General features: G+C 34.7%; 4 protein-coding genes across 7 annotated transcripts; 2 read left to right on the top strand and 2 right to left on the bottom strand.

Annotated features, from left to right (window-relative positions):
• Nucleotides 1–1,258: 1,258 nt before the first annotated feature.
• On the top strand, nucleotides 1,259–1,977 carry LOC133678331 (protein RESPONSE TO LOW SULFUR 2-like). Its single transcript, XM_062100624.1, has one exon. The coding sequence runs from the start codon at nucleotides 1,374–1,376 to the stop codon at nucleotides 1,674–1,676; it is 303 nt and encodes a 100-aa protein (XP_061956608.1). The 5' UTR covers nucleotides 1,259–1,373; the 3' UTR covers nucleotides 1,677–1,977.
• Nucleotides 1,978–2,302: 325 nt separating this feature from the next.
• On the bottom strand, nucleotides 2,303–5,508 carry LOC133678156 (chloroplastic import inner membrane translocase subunit HP30-2-like). Of its 3 annotated transcripts, none has more exons than XM_062100379.1 (6): nucleotides 5,051–5,508; nucleotides 4,435–4,550; nucleotides 3,635–3,761; nucleotides 3,212–3,360; nucleotides 2,998–3,071; nucleotides 2,303–2,681 (listed from the first exon to the last, which is right to left on the bottom strand). In XM_062100379.1, the coding sequence occupies exons 1-6, from the start codon at nucleotides 5,345–5,347 to the stop codon at nucleotides 2,539–2,541; spliced, it is 906 nt and encodes a 301-aa protein (XP_061956363.1). In that variant the 5' UTR covers nucleotides 5,348–5,508; the 3' UTR covers nucleotides 2,303–2,538. The 3 variants fall into 3 exon arrangements, with proteins under 3 accessions (XP_061956363.1, XP_061956365.1, XP_061956364.1); XM_062100381.1 differs by lacking the exon at nucleotides 2,303–2,681 and adding an exon at nucleotides 2,683–2,921 and having other exon boundaries at nucleotides 5,051–5,506; XM_062100380.1 differs by lacking the exon at nucleotides 2,303–2,681 and adding an exon at nucleotides 2,683–2,921 and having other exon boundaries at nucleotides 3,009–3,071; nucleotides 5,051–5,504.
• Nucleotides 5,509–12,927: 7,419 nt separating this feature from the next.
• LOC133678550 (DNA-binding protein BIN4) lies at nucleotides 12,928–17,280 on the top strand. 2 transcript variants are annotated; one of them, XM_062100899.1, is made up of 13 exons: nucleotides 12,928–13,124; nucleotides 13,354–13,459; nucleotides 13,537–13,720; nucleotides 13,906–13,970; nucleotides 14,632–14,881; nucleotides 14,985–15,046; nucleotides 15,127–15,180; nucleotides 15,630–15,747; nucleotides 16,221–16,267; nucleotides 16,425–16,451; nucleotides 16,534–16,609; nucleotides 16,721–16,860; nucleotides 16,983–17,280. In XM_062100899.1, the coding sequence occupies exons 2-13, from the start codon at nucleotides 13,409–13,411 to the stop codon at nucleotides 17,085–17,087; spliced, it is 1,179 nt and encodes a 392-aa protein (XP_061956883.1). In that variant the 5' UTR covers nucleotides 12,928–13,124; nucleotides 13,354–13,408; the 3' UTR covers nucleotides 17,088–17,280. The 2 variants fall into 2 exon arrangements, with proteins under 2 accessions (XP_061956883.1, XP_061956882.1); XM_062100898.1 differs by having other exon boundaries at nucleotides 12,929–13,124; nucleotides 14,979–15,046.
• Nucleotides 17,281–17,321: 41 nt separating this feature from the next.
• Nucleotides 17,322–18,735, bottom strand: LOC133678551 (pathogenesis-related thaumatin-like protein 3.5). The gene is made up of 3 exons (XM_062100900.1): nucleotides 18,165–18,735; nucleotides 17,793–18,060; nucleotides 17,322–17,658 (listed from the first exon to the last, which is right to left on the bottom strand). Exons 1-3 carry the CDS (start codon nucleotides 18,643–18,645, stop codon nucleotides 17,517–17,519), a joined length of 891 nt encoding a protein of 296 aa, XP_061956884.1. The 5' UTR covers nucleotides 18,646–18,735; the 3' UTR covers nucleotides 17,322–17,516.
• Between the last annotated feature and the right edge of the window lie 469 nt (nucleotides 18,736–19,204).

The following is a 19,204-nucleotide window of genomic DNA, read 5'->3' on the forward strand; positions in this document are numbered from 1 at the left end:
TAAATGGACTAAGTTATTTTATATTTAAAATTATAGGGACTAGATAATTTTATTCATGAAAAGATAAAGTAAAATCGAAGCACATAGGCAAGCAAGCACACCTTATTAATTAACAAAAACTAAAAGCTGTGCTACTTTAACATTAATTTATTAGATATTAGGTTTTGTAATTTACTGGGATTTGTGTTTTTATATGGTTATTGTGATTTTATAATTTGTGTTATGAATTTAATGGATTAACTTGTTGATTTAATTTTTTATAAAAAAATTTGTCTTCAACATGAGATTGATTAGAGATCAGGTTTTATGCTTATTTCAGTTTATTTTCTAAAAGGCTATCTCGGTCTTATTATTTGAATATCAGGTTTTGCTAGTTAACTTAAGTTGGCTTGTGTTGTTTTACTATATCTTTATTTTTTATTAAAATATTTTTTCAATTTTATTATTCAATAATGAGCTAAATGAGAATTAAACTTCATAATTTATTTCGATTTACTTTCTACTATGTTATCTTAGTCTTGTGATCTAAGTTACAAGTTTTATAAATTAATCCAGGTTAACTTGAGTTATTTTTTTATTTGCTTTCCATATGGTCATTTCAATCTCATGTTTTAAGTTATAAGTCTGACAACTTAACCCTTGTTAACTATTTTTTTTGAATCTCATCCTTTAATATTGGGTTGATTGGAAACTGAGCTGCATATTTTTTTATTTACTTTTTACGAGGTTATTTGGTCTCATGACTCAGGTTGTGGATTTAGCAAGTTAATTTGAGTTGACTCGAATTGTTTTTCTTAATTATTTTTTTAATTTCATCATTCAACACTGGTTTGATTAGAAATTAGACTTCATAATTTATTTTGATACACTTTATATGAAGTTATTATGATCTCATAATTTAAACTAACTCAAATCAATTCAATATGTTGCCATTTTAATATTTTTTAAAAATAATATTATCTTGATTTTTTTTTAATTAAATTATATTTTTACTCGTCATTTGAATTATTTTTAAACTCTTAAAATTGATCAAATCACTTTAAATCAACTTCAACACAATTTATTTATTTTTACTTAAAAAAATTATCAATGACCGATTTTTTTTTTTTTACTTAAAAAATTATTTCATACCACGGGCTAATTATAGTATTATACAGTGGAAACAAAATGGTAAACTACAAGGACTAATCTTTTGAAGATGGGAAATAAGATACAGTGAACCTGGACACAACTGATTCAGTCTATAAAAACAGAAAGAGGAGAATGCTACCCATAAATAAAGGGTGTTAAAATTTGAGTGGATGTTCTTGTAGCCAGGAAAAAGAATTCTTGCAGCTACGAAGAAAGAGAATAATCAATAGTAAATAGTGGTAATGGCCCTAATGGGGACGGTCAAGGATGGAGAGGAGATGATGCTAAAGAAGAGAAATGAGGAGCTGGAGAAAGCGCTCAAAGAAAGCAAGCAGAGGGAGGAAAAGATGAAATCAGAGCTACAAAGGGCATGGGAGAGGCTCCAAGTGGCAGAGGAGGCCGAGGAGAGGCTATGCTCCCAGCTGGGTGAGCTGGAGGCTGAGGCTGTCAGTCATGCCCGTGACTGCCATGCCCGCATTCTCTCTCTCATGAACGAACTCTCTCAAGCCCACAACCTTCTCCATCTTCATCCAGTCACCAATTAGCATCATCATCATCAACCCTTTTAATTTCCTGTCTTTTTTGGGTCTTTTTTGGCTCTCTCTGCCAGCATATGTATTTGGGAGCAGGTAGAGATGTTGCTTTCACCTTCGTGGGTGATTGATCTGTTGATAATTAGGTCTCTCTCTTTAGTTATGATGATTCTCTCCCTCTCCCTTTTTTTCTCTAGGAGAGTCAAGAATTCTGTACAATATTTCTATTTTCTTCTCTTCATTTCATTTCATTGTTCTACTGGATGTGAATTTTCTCTACCCCTATTATTATGAATTTTTTTTTGGGTGGTTAGTCAATGGATCATACATAAGCTTTTCTTTGGCATAATTAATTAATGTAATCTGAGATGTCACCTTTTTAGGAAATATGTAAAAGGATTAACTAACCTGTCTAATGTTAGCGACAAAAACTGACAGATTTCACAGAGACAGAGGACGCTGCACAAGTTAGTTTACTGTCTAAACCTAGGAAGCCAGAGTTTTAACTGTCCGCGTACATTTTACAAGAGGATTTTTATCAGTACGATCCAGAGGGTACACCTTCAGCTGCTTCTGACATTTTTATTTATTTTTTTTCTTTGTCGATAACGAGGTTTAACAAGAGCAGAGTCGTCAGATGATGAAGATTGAAATTAAATTAATTGGCCATTGTTTAACACTCCCGAGGAGATGATATAAAAGGATTAAAAAACCCCATCCGATTTTTTGTTTTTCAAACGAAAAATTGAAAAGAGTGTTAGCACTGCTTGAAACAAGGATTCGAAGAACAAGGTTAGGCAGGATGCATCATGAGATGCCGACGTGCATTTCCAAGAGTTTGAATACGACCTTGGTCATGACAACTTCCCAAAACTCAAAAAGCAAACCATGGTGCCCTTGCTACCAGACAATTGCTCCAACCATATATCACACCAGATGAGACACCACTACCGCATTCACTATACAAGCTGTGCGCGATATCATTCAATTCAAGGCTCCGCAGCAATCCAAACCAATCTACCAAAATTTAAAAAGCTTTAGCATGATATCGAAGTTCCTTACAGAATAGAATAGCAATTGACATTGAAGAATAGTTCACAACAGAGAGCTTATCTTATTAAAGACTCAAAAACTACTCCCCCTAACCTCTGCTGTATCAAAAACAAAGTGATCTCTCATGGCTAAATCTTTTTTTTTAAAAAAAAAAAAAACATTATTGATCATGGCTTGCATGTCTTCTCTCTCAGCTCCGGGTCCCTAGACACAACATATTCAGAAATCAGATAAAATTCAACGACCAAAAGTAATAGTGTGTCATGCTTAGAGTACAAACCAGAACCAGACCTTCGAAGGTGATCAAGAATGAGAAGTCTTGGTCCAGGAGGGATTCTTACATCTCTAAGAGCACTGGAAAACCAAACACATAATGATCACCAAAGATCCTCTTTAAGGAAATAATGATATATACATTGATAAATATTGATAAAACACAAACGCTAACTAATCATACATAAGGTGAATGAAAACTAGATCATCTAAAAACTTGCCTGTCGGTCAGCAAAGGCAAAGTGTTATCTGTCAACAACCCTTTCTTGAAATTCTTTTCATAATTCTGGAGACCAAGATTATTTAGCATGGATCTTGTTCTGGCATAGCACAAATCTTCAACTGGTGGTTTAGATAACTTCTCCCCCAACTAAAAAACCACATGAAAGTTCATCTCAGCATTGGCAAGAATCAGACCAAAGGAACAATATGAGAATGATCTCATACTAGAAACGAGACTGCAAAACTGGTTGCCTCTGTATATGAATGCAAGGAATGTTTTTGGTAGGACTAATATGAAATTGCCTCCAAATAGAAATGATTTATTGATCCATACTCACCGCTTGCATGGGCAAAAATATAAACCTACTGTAGCATGTGAGTCTGTAGAAAAAAAAAAGACGTATCTTGCCTTAAAACTTTACCTTGAAAAGACCACCCTGAACTAATGCAAAGAAAAGTCCAGAAGTGATTGCATTAGTAGCAAGATTTGGGCCACCCATGCCACTCACCAACGAAAACATGGCACCGGAACCAAAAGCTGCAACCATGCTGCAATGATAAATTAATAAGATTTAATATGTGCATGGAAACTATGGCTAAAGTACTCAAAATTACCCTGAACTTTGGGTCAAGCTACACTTAGCTCCTGAACTTTTTTTTTTAAGAGCAGTGAATTATTATTTGATAAAATCTCCAGCCATACACGGCATCCTTCCACAAAATTATCCCATTTCTTATGACTGATTTTGAAATTCTATGAATTTGTTTACCATTTAAACCTAATTTTCCTCAGTAAGATCTATACTGACCGTGGAATGGGAGGACGAGTTTAGTCTATGACAGATAATGATAGAGCATCAATGGAAAGGTTAAATCAGGCCTTTCTAATTCATCTATACTACTCCTACATCTTTTCTTTTGATACAATGATAGGACTCAAGCCCCAAACTCTTCCCTTTTAAAATAGATTCCATTACAAGCATATGATAAATAGATGAAAATCATTGGCAACTAATATCTATGACCACTTAGTTCATACATTTGTAGCACTTGGGATTCAATTATCTAGAGAAAGACACCATAACATGCTAAATGAAATTCCAGCAAAACAACATTTTATGAGGTCAATCATCCCATTAAGGGGAACACAAAGGAGTGAACAAAGATTATTGCTTGCAAAGGAAGAGCATATGCACAGGAAAAGGGATGTAGTAAAAGTTACCTAGATTGGACATCCTCCTTGCCGCGCAATCTCTTCATGATACAAGCTATGCCGGCATTGGTTCCAGTCATTACAGCAAAATTGCGTGCTTGTATTAAGGGTCCACCAGCTAAAGCCTGTACATGAAGCATATCGTTTGTTAAACATTAGCAAAATCTCTTAATGGATCCAGCAGCCACAATTAATTCAGGCCATTGTGTAGGGTTCAGAATCAATCTAGTTCTGTACATTGACTCCAAACACAAATCCAATGATAAACCAATTCTGAAGGATTTTTTTTCCCTCTCCACTACATTCTCCCCTGGAATACTTAACCGCGTTTCAAGAAAAAGGCGTGTGAGACATAGAACTCAATTTAAGTCTGATACAGCTAGGAGTAAAACTCTATTTTATATAACTCATAAACTTTCATAGTAATCTCCTTGTAACTAGATGATGAAACTAGCTAGTTCTATGTTATCTGAGGAAAAAAGATTATCAGTTAGGCAAATCAAAATCTCTTTACGTTATTCATTTCGGGTAATTGATCTTCTCCAATTTCAAAGCAGAGCCATTCAAATGAAAAAAAAAAAAAAGTTGAACCCTTTTTGGAGTAATACTGACAGAAAGAGATTACTTGGGCTTGCTTGAGAGAGGCCATGGCTTGAGGGTTGAGAGAGGCCTGAGGAGGGGGAGTTGGCATAGAGGAAGAGATGTCAGGGGTGAGGGTACCCATGATGGCTCCGATGGCAGCGCCCTGAACACCGCCGGTGGCAGTGACAACGGCGGCCTCGACAGGCAAAGATTGCTTGGACAACCAAGACTTGAAGCCATCCTCCAATTCCTTGAACTTAAACTGAACGAACTTAATTGGGTCTTGATTGGGAAACAGTTTGGCCACCGTCACTCCTTGTTTACCCTGCTGCTGCTCCATTTCTTTTCTTTTCCGTTTCGCTTTCCCCTGTTTGCTGCCGCCCCGCCGTTGCTGCTGCTGCTTCGAGCTACTATGTGGATAGAGAGATATGTAGGAGAGGAGAGATCCTTCTTTTTTCTTCCTTTTGTTTTTATTCCCTTCATTTGAATTCTATTTTGAGGGTTTTTTTTTCAATTATTTTTTTGTATTACCGCTTAGATATTATCGATTTCCTCTCCTTTTTCTTTTGATAGTAACTTAATAAAATAAATTAAAGAATTAATTGCTTGTAATTTTTTTTCATTTTAACATACTTTTCTGTTTTAGGTATTTCTATGAAAATAAACAAATTCTTTCTATAAAAAAGTCACAAGTTATATTTTAATGAGGCGAACCTCAACTAATTCTTTTCATATCAAAACACCCCGAAATGTCAAAATGGCTGCTTAAATTGTTTGAATATCCCAAATCACTCTTCAAAGGTAAGTTTGTTTGGAGAGACAGGATTGGAAGTAGAAATGATGTGTTCTCTTTGTTTGATGTAGAACTAAGTCCTGTTTGTAAAAGTGTTTTAAAAAATTTTATTTTTTTATTTTAAATTATTTTTTTGAGTGTTTGCATATTATTTTAATATGTTGATATTTAAAATAATTTTTTAAAATTAAATTAAAATATTATTTTAATAAATTTTTGAATAAAAAATATTTTGAAAATCAACAATTAGAACACTTTTAAATACTATATAAAAAACAAGAAGTGAAATATCTCTAAGTATCTTTTATCGTTTTTGATTCATGATCTTTCCTGATTTCATTGTTTTTTAACTAAATAATTTAATTGTTGGATTAAATTCTCCAATCATGGATGCATAATTTCAATTGAGTTGATGAATAAATATTGTAATAATCTCCTCTACTCTTACCAGTTAAAATATCTTCTAATTAACATGTCTTTAATTTAACATCTCAAATTTTAAATTTTAAGATATTCACTGGGGCTAATTAAGGATGTAAGTCTTAATTCTATGCGAAAATAGATATAATAGATTTAGATTATATATATATATAATCTTTATTACCATTAACTTAATATATTTGAAATATTATTTTAGATATTTTTTATTTAATTAATATTGTGTATTGGGATTTTATGTTAACTAATTTAAAATATTAACTTCTTAACTTGTGTGTGTGTCAATCCAATAAAATATTAACTTCTTAAATTAGTTAACATAAAATCCCAATACACAATATTAATTAAATAAAAAATATCTAAAATAATATTTCAAATATATTAAGTTAATGGTAATAAAGATTATATATATATATATATATATATATATATATATATATATATATATATATATATATATATTTGAGAAGAAGAACAGAAAATGGTGGGATAAAATGACTGTTTTTATATTTTATTGGATTGCTAGTAAATAGAATATAATAAATTACTCACCTTAATCTTTATTACCATTAACTTAATATATTTGAAATATTATTTTAGATATTTTTTATTTAATTAATATTGTGTATTGGGATTTTATGTTAACTAATTTAAAATATTAACTTCTTAACTTGTGTGTGTATATATATATATATATTTTAAAAAAATAGATAGAGACTTTTTATGATATCAATTATTCATCTCCTCCACACGGAAGACCTAATGTTTTAGCTCCTGGCCGCACAAAAGCCTCTGCTTTTGGTAGTGTTATCTTTATCAAAACAAACACGAATGGACATGCATCTTCTTTTGGAATGTAAGTAGCTCCTTGATAAACTAGCATCATAGTTTATTTTGACTTATAAGTAGGTGTTTATTGTGGTTACTTCCTATAGTTCCTCATGCTACCATGGTTGAATAATAAGAAAGCTTGATGCTCTAGGTGTCTCGTTGAAGATTGTTCAAAGCACTTTCTATTGGAGGGGTAAATGCCTTGAAGTTGTATTTTAAAGTGAGAAATTGTTTCATTTGTTTTCATTCCTTTTAATCCCATGTCACCTTTGCAAATATAATCAAGTGACAAATTTGCCACGGTACATGGAAAATAACACAAAGGTTAGTAGTAATGATGTACAAGAATATATCTTTAAAGTCACTTGCAGAATAAGAATATCTTATACTCATTTCTCTGATAAGTTTCTTGCTGAACGAGGATGTTCTATCCTTGATCAAGAGGGTAAAAATAACTATAAGAAGAGAGTTATCTTAGTATTGGAATCCTTTTTTAGCGAGCTTTAAAATGGTATTTATATGCTCCAGATCATGTAAAACGTGTTTTTAAGCTTGCATCATATAACTTTGGAAAGAGCTTTTTGATGACCAGTGGTAATAGAAGAGAGGTAGATGGGTTATCTCATGCCTACAAATCTATGAATTTGTAACTATTCTTTTGTTATGGTTGTAATATATGATTTTGTTTTTTAAAATAATGGTATAACCTAACACTAAATGAATGATTAAAATTGGGTATGGTTCACACTTTAAGTAAGGTGATTTAGTCTATCAAGGTGTCATGGACTCTGAATGAACTTTTCTTTTCAAGAGATGCACAACCTTTGTTATTTTAAAGGAAAATAGCTTTTAGGATGACCGATGGATGATGGCTTTTGAATTGATTGATTGATAGATGATCTTTTAGGCCAACTGAAAGTTTGGTCATGATCAAACTTAGGTGTTCTCCACTCTCAAGTATAGAAGAAAGGCCAAACCCCTTTGTAATCGCTCTTTTCTTGTGTTTGGCTTATGGGTTTGATTAAAGATAGATGATATCTAAGATTAATAATTAATAGCAGGCAAAATATTTTTTCCAACAAAAAAAAATTGAACATGTAGGCTTTTTTAACATGTATTTTTACATAAAAAATATTAAGTGTAAATCAAAAAATTATACATGCATCTTTTATATATATATATATATATATATATATATATATATATATAATTGAAATAAAAAGGAGAAACTAAAACCTAAAATAGGATATACCCATCATATCAGTTTGGAGCAAATTCTCCATCTCAGAAATGGACTCTTTCAAATCTAAAAACGCTTCTCTCCCTTAGTAGCTAGTTTAGCTAAGTAATTTGCATATGAGTTATCTTCTTTTAAAGTATGTTGGATACTTGTCTCTCAAAATTTTGACAAAAAGCCTTTGATCTCTGTAACGATAGCACTAAATTTATGGAAGCCTATGGAATCCTCCTGTATAAGTCTGAGAGAGTCCATAGAATCCAAATCACAAAATGACCGTAGTCAAACCCCTATCCCAAGCAAGCAACAATCCAAACTTAATAGCTAGTAGCTTAAAAAAGAGATTAGATTCACACCAGTATAACCAAATAAACTAACTAGCTAAGAACCATTATTATTTCTAATCAGGCCACCAAAATTTATACATCCTGGGTTGCCAAAAGAGCTCTTATTAATAGTAAGTTTGATGAAGCCCTCATTAGGTTGCTACCAAGATACCATCCTTGGAGCTCTATGACCCTTGTCATTACAAAAAAAACTTATTACAATCCACCTTAAGATCACAGATCTTCCTTATAAGTCAAACTTCTCCCAAGTAGTGATCATTATAAGCTACACTGTTGTAATGGCCTCATAGTCACTAGATAATAGCTAAGAATAATGAAGATCTCCTAGTTGTGGCAAAGAAAGTGTAATAGCTTGGCCCAACACGACATATATTGTCCACTTTAGGCCTTACCGTCGTCATGGTTTTGTTCTTGGTGACACGAGCCCACTTCTAAGCCTGACGCCCCAAAACACGTACGGCATGTCAATAACCAGCACTACTAATAAGGTCATGACTTTGGACACTCGCTTCCGATGTGGGATATCATAGAAAGTCAACCAATATTTTGCATCACTAACCCAAAAACCATTTACAAGATTAAAACCAGGTTTAATCCAGACCCCCTGGTAACACAACAATCATAAAGGTAATGTAGTATGTCCTTCACATCATGATTGCAGCGGCAACATTTTATAGTATTAAAAAATTTCCCGTGAAATCTAGAAAGATTAATAGGGAGAGAATCATGAAGAATGAGCCAAATATAAAATTTTACTTTCTTATGGAAAAGTAGCTTCCACACCCATTGTCAACCCTGACCATTTACGAACCCCCTGAAATGTTAAAGCAACCATAAATAGGCTAATTTAAAACTATAACATCTCATGGGACTAGTATCCCATGTTACATAGTCATCAGAAGGAGAAATAATAGAGAAGGGAACAATTATAATCATAGATTTTAAAACATCAAAAATCACATAGCCATTCTAGAAAAATTATAGTCACCATTTATCCACAAGTCTCTAACCTGTAAGTCCATATCAATAATATTAATAACATCCACGAGAGAGTATAAAGGCCCCCTCCACCAACCAAATGTCAAACTATAAAGACATGTCTCATTTCCAAAGTCTAAATATGAACCCTTTATTCAATGAAAGAACAGTTTTAACGATGGCACACCAAGTTGATGAAGCTGACACTGGAGCCCTAGTCACACTAAACATATCTTTATTAAAAGATATTTGTTCTTTAAGAGACCAACCTAAAACTTATTTGGACTGTTAAACATGTGTCATGCCTAATTACCCAAAAGATCTACATTAGAGAATCTCATCTCCTTAACCCCAAACTCTTAGGGCAAGTAATAAAGTCCCATTTTACCAGGTGAAAGCCATGATTAAGACTTTTATTCTACTAGATAAGGCCCCTTAACAATCTATCAACATTTGAGCAAATATATTTTGGAAGCCAGAAACATTGCATGGGATAAATAAGTATAACAAACATCACTGAGTTGGCTAGAGTTAATCTCCCCACCTTGTTCAAGAGCCTATCCTTCTAAGAAAAAAAACTCTTGCTAATTTTCTCCCAAACAAAATTAAAGTGGTCATTCTTAACTCTTCTTTTAATTAAAGGGAAACTTGAGTATTGACCCAAGTCACTCACAAAACAAATAATAGATAATTGACTAAATATGTTCTTCCTTGTTCTGCATAAAGATTTAGAATACATAATCCTAGACTTCTCAAAGTTCACCTTTAGTCTAAATGCTTTGCAAAAAATAGATAAGATATTAGATATGAGACTAATCTAAGAATTCTTTATCTTTATGAAAAAAAAATTATTGTCAGCAAAGAAAAGATATAAGATACCTAGGCCACCATGAAATAGTTGCACTGGCTTCTATGTTTTATCTGCAACTTTATGAAAAATTAAACTGGAGAGCTTCTTCATGTACAAAACAAAAGAGATAAAGAGAGAGAATGCCTCCTTGTCACAGGTCCCTGTTAGGTATAAAAAGGAGGAATATACATAAAACAATATGAGTTAGATAGTCTTGTCAGGGAAGCCAAAATTTTCCAAAGTAGCCTACAAGAAATCCTAACTGACTATATCATAAGCCTTCTCAAGGTCTATTTTAGTTACTAAGAACCCTTGTTTACTCTTAGACTTATGCATATGTTACATAACTTCTTAGGCCACTATAACATTGTTTGTGGTGCATCTATTTGGGACAAATTGCTTTGAAGAGGACTCATTAACTCATATAGAAAGGGGCATAATCTGTTAACCAAAGTCTTTGTAATGAATTTGTACACTACATTGTAGAGACTTGTAGGGCATCACTGTTTTTAAATATAAAGGTCTATCTTCCTTCATAATCAAAATTAAAAGAGTCTCTTCCTATCTTTGGTTAAAATAACATTTTGTGTAGGCATTACTAAAAAGGTTATAAATATCATCTTTAACAATAGCTCAATATCTTTTAAAAAAGAAAGGTTGGAAGCCATCCACACCTGGCAATTTAAAAGAATTCATAGCAATTAATGTTGTAAACACCTTATCCTTCGTGACATGTTTTAATAAGCTAGTCACACTTGTTTGAGACACCCTATAAGTGTTTTGAAGAATAAGTGATTTAGGTTCTACTTATTCTTTCGAGTAAAATAGAGACTTATAGAAAATGAAGGCCTTCTCCTAAAGCACCTTATCATCAATACACCAATTATCACTAGAGATAAATAATTCATTAATGGAGTTGCGCGTCCTTCTAATCATAGTTTGAGTGTGGAAGAAATTGGTATTGCAGTTTCTGAATTTTACCCATCTCTCCCTGATTTTCTAGAACCAGAAAAGCTCTTCTAGATAAAGAATGTCATTTTATTCCCTTTTTAAGTCTATTTTTAGAATAATTAGGGAGTGTGAAACACCCAATTCAAGTCTTTGCTAAACACCATCTAACTTAGCTTCAATACATTTTTTCTTTCTAAATTATTTACAAAATGTATTCTTGTCAAACCTAAAAGCATCGTTCTAAATATATTGTAAGCCCTCTCCACATTGTGATCACCATCTTTTTATACCTTAGATACAACCGTGCGGAAATCTAAATGCTTAACCCATATAGTTTTAAATTTTTCTAATATTTAAAGGAAGACCCTCACGCCGCAAAGGATAGGATTATGGTTTGAGTACAGCCTATGTAAATTCTCAACTACTACTTTCTTGAAAAATAAATGCCAGATAGGAGTTGCTAGCGCTTTGTTTAGTCCTTTTTCTAAGCATCCAATTTTATTTATTTAGTTATGTTAGGAGAAGAAATGTCAAACAGATCCCGAATTAAAGAGGTTATAATCAACTATCATATTAGTAAAGGTAGAGGCTCTATAAACATGGAATAAACCTCTTATGTTCTCCGAAGGAAGAGCAATCTTGTTAAAGTTCCCACTAAGAAGCCAAGCCTCTTTTAATCTTGTACTCATTGAGACCAGGTGACCCTAAAGCAAAGAATGAAAGGTAGGGATTAGGGAGGCATAAACATTAGAGAAAAACCAGGATTAATTATTGGAATGTAGTTTTAGTGTAACACATTGAGTCATGATGTCTATAATTAAAACCCTAAAATTACCACTTAAAGATAAAACCCATATCCCTCTTGAATGTCTCTAAGCTTTAAATATAGCTACAAGCGAATAACCAAGATGTGCCCAGGACTTGATCGATTTGGGAAATTGGGAATGGGTTTCTAGGAGTACAAACAAGATTTGTCAAAATTTTTGGACAAGTTATTTGCAATGGCACCTACCCATAATATTGGTAGCACCCCTCACATTCTAGAATAAAATTAGCATATCTTAGAAAAAAAATCATTAAAATAAGTGATGATTTGAAAAGTTATTAGGGTCTCATGACTTAGATTGAAGATTTGAAAGATTAACTTGAGTTGATACGAATAAATCTAAGTAGATCTAATATGTTATTATCTCAACATTTTAAAAAATATCATTTTAAATTTTTTAGTCAAATTATATTTTTATCGGTCATTCGAGTTATCTTTGAACTTATAAAGTTAACCATGTCATATCAAATTAACCTTCATATAATTTATTTATTTTTTTTACTAGAAAGCATGCTAACAATACTTGGATATTTTTTTACATTCAATAAAAATTCAATCTGACTCCTAGATAATATAATACATATTTTTTTAATATGGGGCTGGGCCTTAGTAGCAGTTGGATGTGCTGGTTAAGTAGTGTCTCAGGGCTTTTAGGCCCTCTCTTGTCATTGCATTGCAAAGTGCAGATAAACCTTGGCTCACCCGCCCACGAAGACATGCTTGTGATTTCTGAGTAGCCCACGTCTTGACTCTTGAATACTGTAGCGTGCACAGTCGCAGAGAGAGGGAGGGGAGAAAGAGGGAGAGCTCCGCTTATTGGTGCCTGAACCTGGACGCCATTGAATATTTTGCTTTTTACAGCTCTGGTAAGTATTCTCTCTCCATGTCTATATGCACTGGCCAGGCATTTTCTTTTAAGATTCACGCACCAATTTCCACTTTCCGATTTTAGGGCTTGTTCTTCTTTTATCAAATGATTTAGAAATTCGAAGGAGAGAGAATTCATCCCTTAACTGCATAATAAAAGTTTCCATTTCTGCATTTCTATCAAATCTAACTAATACTAAGCAAAGAGGAATGAATTTTGTTTTACAGATTATTAATAATATTGCATGTATGTTGAAATTTGATTGCTGCTAATTCAACCAAAATGAGCAATAGCTCTCGGGAGGATTCTCCAGACTGGCTCCGTTCTTTCCAGGTCTGTTATTTCCCTTTTTTCTTTTATTTTAATGTTTCCTACCCTGGGTACTGGCTAATTAAAGCATTGCTTGGCAGGCCCCAGCTCTGACATTGTCCTCTGACTCAGCCTCATCGCCCAAGGCCAGTCCTTATAGGGATGATACGGTTCATTCTCAATCGTCAAAGGAAGGCAACGATCTTGTTGGTCCAACTACTGCTGATGCTCCATCCAATAAGATTTCCAAACCAATAGGGGGAGCTAAGAAGAAGAAAAGAAAAGGTAAAACAAGAATTTTTTCTTTGCTATTTGTACTGGTCAAATGGTATTGGTTTGTGCTTGTATGGTAGCTACATTACCACTATTTGCAAGCCTTGTCTATGGTGGTTTTTTACCTTTTTTTTTGAAAAAAATAAGATTCATTTAGTCTTGGTTTTCAATACTTTGCTTTTCTGAAAATGATTCAGGGGATGGGGATGATGGACAAGATGTTAAGGATGGCACATTTGTGAATCACACAAAAGAACCTAATGTAAGAACATTTATACCAACACTTCTTTTGTGTTCAGATGAGTTTAGTGCCAATAGTTCATGATTGATTGGTACAGTAAGGTATGAAGTATAAACCATAGTCTGTTTTGGGAGTTGATGGAGTTTGTGGGAGAATTTTGTCCAAGGCTGAATATCAAAATAGACATGTTGCTTCTTGGTATCATAGGTGAAGGAATACTATTGTTTAATAGGTTATATGCTAATGAAGACTTTTGTGTATTGTCAAAAGTTGATGTTTGATAATGCTGTGGCTGATTTCAAAGAGCAAACCGAGGGAAGTTTATCTTTAATCCTCTGCTAAAAACTTTAAGTGTTTCTAAGAGTGACATCCTTCTTGGTATCATAGGTGAAGGAATCCGATTGTTGGCATGCCACCTCCCCTGCACTTAATTGTCCTCTTCTGTGCACATTCTGGTGTAGCGAACTTAGATGTTAATATCTAATTTCTAACCATTCATTGCTCTAACAAGATATTGTATACTGTCAACTAGTTTTAAATTTTCTTTCTTCAACTATTGGCGTGGAATGTTTCTTTACCAGGAAGGTCTAGCATGGTTACTGGTTTTGAATGTTTAGTTCTGAGATGTCTAGCTTGCTATTTATATGGTTGATGTTGATGACAATTACAATGATGCTAACAGGCATCAAACCATTCAGTTTGGGCATTATCATCGGACTCCGAGTCTTGTCCTGATAATAGCCCTGCAAGGGATCCCAGAAAAAATAAAATTGAAGAGAGCAGAAACAATGAGGATTTAATTCTTATGCACAGCAGAGAAGTGTCTCCTGTAAAGAAGGCCTCAAAAAGTAAATCTCCGAAGAAACTTTCAAAAGGAGAGGGTCACGCTCCAAAGAATGGGAAGAATGGAAATGATAACTTGCAAAGTAAAGGTACAAGGAGAAGATGGAAATTGTGGTGAATTTTATATCTTTCCAAATTTCACACAAAGAACTCTCTCTCATATTCTTAAAATGTTCTTAATTGAAGTCACAGGAAACCATGGGGATGCGGAAATTACTGAGGAAGACACATCTGAGAAGCATATAAATGCTCATGTAAGAATTATGTGCAGCAACTATTCTTTTTTCCACTTTCCCATGCTTCACCCAATTCACATAGCAAGATAAGCATGCAGGTGTCTACATCAAGGTTACCATTGGTACTCTCTGAGAAAGTCCAGCGCTCCAAGGTAGGAATCCTATTGGTCTTAAAAAAACCACTTGTTTCCTCTGCTTTAACTATAAATATCATTTAACTTTCCAACTCCATGGTGCTGTCTTGGATGCTATAAATAGACATAGTTCTCTTATATTGCTAGGTTTTTTTTCTCAATATTTTATAGAAGTTCAAATAATAATTGTACAGGGAAGAGAAAGGCCAGTTCTGGGAAGAAGCAAACTAACCACTGCTGGCTGCTTATGTTTGTATTGCTTAGTTGTTTGGTCCCTTGATGACTTCTTTAGAGATTGTTTTCTGCACCATGTACCCCCCTGCTCGATAATGGGTTTGCTTCTGATTTGATGGTTCTTTGGCTCTTGCCACATAATATGTAAATCCATGTATATAAAGAAATGATAGATAACTTTATGCATGCATCCACATGCACATCAGTTATTAACTAAAAGCTTTATGATGCAGGCGCTTGTTGAGTGTGAAGGTGAATCCATAGATCTAAGCGGCGATATGGGGGCTGTTGGGCGGGTAGTGATTCCGGATACCCCATCTGGAAATTCTGAAACGTACCTAGACTTAAAAGGTATCTTTTGTTTTGTTATGATAATTTATGTGGTTACTACGTTCTTCATTTGGTATAATTTCAAATACTCCCCATCTAATATAGCCAGAAGAAAGCTCAACCATTTCTTGTGGCAGATAAAAATTTATGCATTAATTTTTCAGTAATGAAAGGTCCTTTTTCCTTCAGAATCATCATGGATGATTTTACAGATTTTGTGCATACAACACAATTCACAGCAATCATGTTAATGTTACTTTAGCTAAACTTTATTAGAAATTAGCTCGAGCAATCTGTGGAAAGTGTCCCAACAAAAAGTTTGCTGTTTTACTTCCCCAACATTTTACTTTACCATGACCTAGTGCCTCATGTGTTTTTCTCTTCAATGGTGGCTCATTTTTGATATCCACCTCGAAAACTTTGCCCTTATCTGTTTTGTTATGCATGCCTCCATGGAGAGCTTGCTTCTGATTTACTTAACTTTGTTGTTTCAGGCACAATATACAGAACAACAATAGTTCCTTCCAGAACCTTTTGCGTTGTATGTGATGGATCTCTGCTTGAAATTTTTGATTCACATATTTAACACCCCCTGTAGTTTCCCTTTCTCACCCCAACTGTCAGTCTCATGATTTCCATGGGTTCCGCTGTACATTTTTACTTTTGAAAGGCATGATAATGTTTCTCTTTTGGTTCAGGTTAGCTTTGGTCAATCAGAGGCAAAGGTGTGCCCAATTCCCTCTTCCTTTTACTCATTCTATGCAGCTCAGATAATGTTTTATTATTTTTGATCTTGTGCTTGATCAGATAGAGGCTATTATGAATGACTTCATTCAGCTAAAAACACAGTCTAATGTTTACGAAGCTGAAACTATGGTTGAAGGTTAGGGTTTTTTTCCAATGGTTTCTTTATTGTAAATACTTTATCGAGAAATATCCCTTTGAATTAAAGAACTCACCTTTGTAGTTCGCTAAAAATGACCTGTATGAGTAGGAACGCTTGAGGGTTTTTCTTTCGATTCTGAAGATGAGAGTGACAAGATAACAAAGGCTACTGCACATCAAACTGATCAGAATGAGGGTGTTGAAGAACCAGCCAATGGAAAAACTAAGAGAAAACCTGTGAAATCATCTGTATGTTTTAAATCTTCAAGTACTTCGAAGTCTTTACTCTTTCGTGAACTGCTAGAAACCATGCTTTTGCTTAGCTTTACAATATATTCCACTTATGCTTATTTATGCAAGTTTGGATGCAGGGAGTGGCTCGAAAGAAAGGTAAAACTGCAGTAGGAAAGCCGCAGCCAGTAAAGAAAGTAAGAAAGAAGACCCAAGTATCGAAGAAAGCCAAGAATAAAAAATAAGAGACTTGCTTGCAATATTTTTATCATATATATTGCATAAACCATGAACAATGACCATATATAACCTAGCTGATTAAGGTTGGTATAGAAATCACGATTAGATTAGGTTGTTTTTACTTGCTGGAATTTAATCGATGTAGCTTATGAATCTTATTTTGGAAGAAGGTTATTTTACATTTGTTTATGTTTTTCATACCAAGACAGGGTCCGATTTGCTGTTTCTACAATAGAAACACTAATAAACTAATTCAACTTCATTCTGGCAAAAGGATTCATTTCCAGGATAATTGATATAGCAGTTGGTGCTCTTCTACAATAGTCCAACTTGTCGTGCAGGATTTGTGAGGTTCTTCACCATTCCGAACGATGCAAGGTGTTCTGTGGAATTGCTTTATTCTAGCAAGGCAGATAAGATTCCATCTATGTTCATTAGGTTAAATAGAGGATGAAGAGAAGGAACAGCAATGGAAGAGGTCGGAGAAAGTTTGAGGAGGAAACCAGCTTCATTGTCTCCCCATTACCAGGCTTGGGAATCACAGAAGCTGTGTCTGCCCCATCAGGCGTCTCGATCCTGTGCCAGAGATTCATTCTTTATTTTAATACTACTAACGGTTATCTGAAGCGAAATAGAAAAAACAGGCTTTTTTTTGTTTTTTTTTTTTAACCCAAGCAGAAAAAATCAATAACGAGGGAAAGGAAGCATACCGGTTGGCAGTGGGGCAGAAAATGATGGCGTAATCGGAAGCCTTGCATGTGAAAGTGCTGGTGCCATCATCAAAAGCGTAGCTATAAGCCCTTGGACATGCTCGTTTGAAAATGGTTGAATAAAAGGATGGTCGGCATGTGGTTGGGTTGGCAAACTCCCCGCCGCAACAGTACTGGTCCAGTCCAAAGGCCTCACAAGCACTTTTACAAGCAACCACACCTCCTCCTCCACCATCATCGCCTACCACCTGAAGTTCCTTTGGGCAACCTATTTGAAATTATAGATACGAAAAGTTGAAGCGATTAGGTCATTGTCTCACCGAAGAGCCCAAAATGTTAAAGGAAAATTAGTTGGAAGGTGGAAAGCCTTACCCATGTTGACATCTGAAACGCAGCCAGTGACATTACATGCACCGTGGATTCCAACGGGTGCGGCAACAAGAGGCAAATTGTAGCCGTCTACGAGGCTGACGTCATAGTAATCTTTGACATTGCCTGTGCCAAGGGTTATCTCAAAGAGCGACGCTGGTGGAGTAGCACCATTGCCTACGCATTCCAGCCTTCCCCCGCAATCGCCAGTTTGACAGGAGCCATTTCCAGAGCCGTCAAATGTGCATCCTGTCCTTGCCCATATCCGACCCGACCACCCTGGGACACTTGAAATGCTCACACTTTGACCAGAATCCAAGCGGAATCCAGTACTTGCAAGTTGTGGGTTGCCTGCACCTGCTAGAGTACCGGGCCATATGGTGTAGGGGCAGTCGTTTGTTATTGTAAAAGTGCATGAGTAGGAAAGAGGGATTAGGAAAGAAGTGAGAATTAGACGGAAAAGTTGTATCGTAAAGGGCATCATGAGAAGTCTGGTGGATGCTTCTTGTAGCTTTGTAAATTTAGCCTCAGGAGAGACGGATAGCAGTGGTAGGGTGGCATTTTGCTTGCTAGGGCCAACTCCTAGATAATGTAGGGGAAGAATCTAGGTTGGAGATGACTGCGCGCTATGGAAAACCCAAACCTGAAAGGTTACGTTGCTTTGCTGAACACTGAGCCGCAATATCACTTTTCTGGGTTTAGTATTTCTTTCATCCTAATGGCCACATGTTGAAGCGATTCCTTCCTTCCTTTTGCATTTGCACAGCATTTATTACAGACAGATGATGAAAGAAAAGGTTCCGAGCTGCTTCTCTCTTCAAATGAAAGAAACATTAAAAAATTAACAGGTTGAAATGACATCAATATCATAAAAGTGAGGGATTTGCCTTCAAATCATCGCAATCACAGTCTATATTGACAGATATATCTATAGGATCTGATATGATCCTTCTTCCTTTTCTATCATGATTGATATGATCCTTCTTCCTTTTTCTGTCATGATTCTTCTTCCATGTATGAGTTGATTCCAGCATTATTCTTAG

Source organism: Populus nigra, chromosome 18 (genome assembly GCF_951802175.1).
Source record: "Populus nigra chromosome 18, ddPopNigr1.1, whole genome shotgun sequence".
Classification (NCBI taxonomy): Eukaryota; Viridiplantae; Streptophyta; class Magnoliopsida; order Malpighiales; family Salicaceae; genus Populus; species Populus nigra.

Bases quoted from the DNA above. Each gene is read 5' to 3' on its own strand.
- LOC133678331 (XM_062100624.1), top strand. From the start codon at position 1,374: ATGGCCCTAATGGGGACGGTCAAGGATGGAGAGGAGATGATGCTAAAG.
- LOC133678156 (XM_062100379.1), bottom strand. From the start codon at position 5,347: ATGGAGCAGCAGCAGGGTAAACAAGGAGTGACGGTGGCCAAACTGTTT. The intron at 3,072-3,211 runs GCAAGTTTTTAG...TTGGTTTTCCAG, and splicing joins TTGCCTTTGCTGACCGACAG to TGCTCTTAGAGATGTAAGAA. The intron at 2,682-2,997 runs GTTTGTACTCTA...AAATTTTGGTAG, and splicing joins CCTTCGAAGGTCTGGTTCTG to ATTGGTTTGGATTGCTGCGG.
- LOC133678550 (XM_062100898.1), top strand. From the start codon at position 13,409: ATGAGCAATAGCTCTCGGGAGGATTCTCCAGACTGGCTCCGTTCTTTC. The intron at 13,460-13,536 runs GTCTGTTATTTC...ATTGCTTGGCAG, and splicing joins ACTGGCTCCGTTCTTTCCAG to GCCCCAGCTCTGACATTGTC. The intron at 16,452-16,533 runs GTGTGCCCAATT...GTGCTTGATCAG, and splicing joins TTGGTCAATCAGAGGCAAAG to ATAGAGGCTATTATGAATGA.
- LOC133678551 (XM_062100900.1), bottom strand. From the start codon at position 18,645: ATGATGCCCTTTACGATACAACTTTTCCGTCTAATTCTCACTTCTTTC. The intron at 18,061-18,164 runs GTAAGGCTTTCC...AATTTCAAATAG, and splicing joins CGTTTCAGATGTCAACATGG to GTTGCCCAAAGGAACTTCAG. The intron at 17,659-17,792 runs GTATGCTTCCTT...TCTCTGGCACAG, and splicing joins TTCTGCCCCACTGCCAACCG to GATCGAGACGCCTGATGGGG.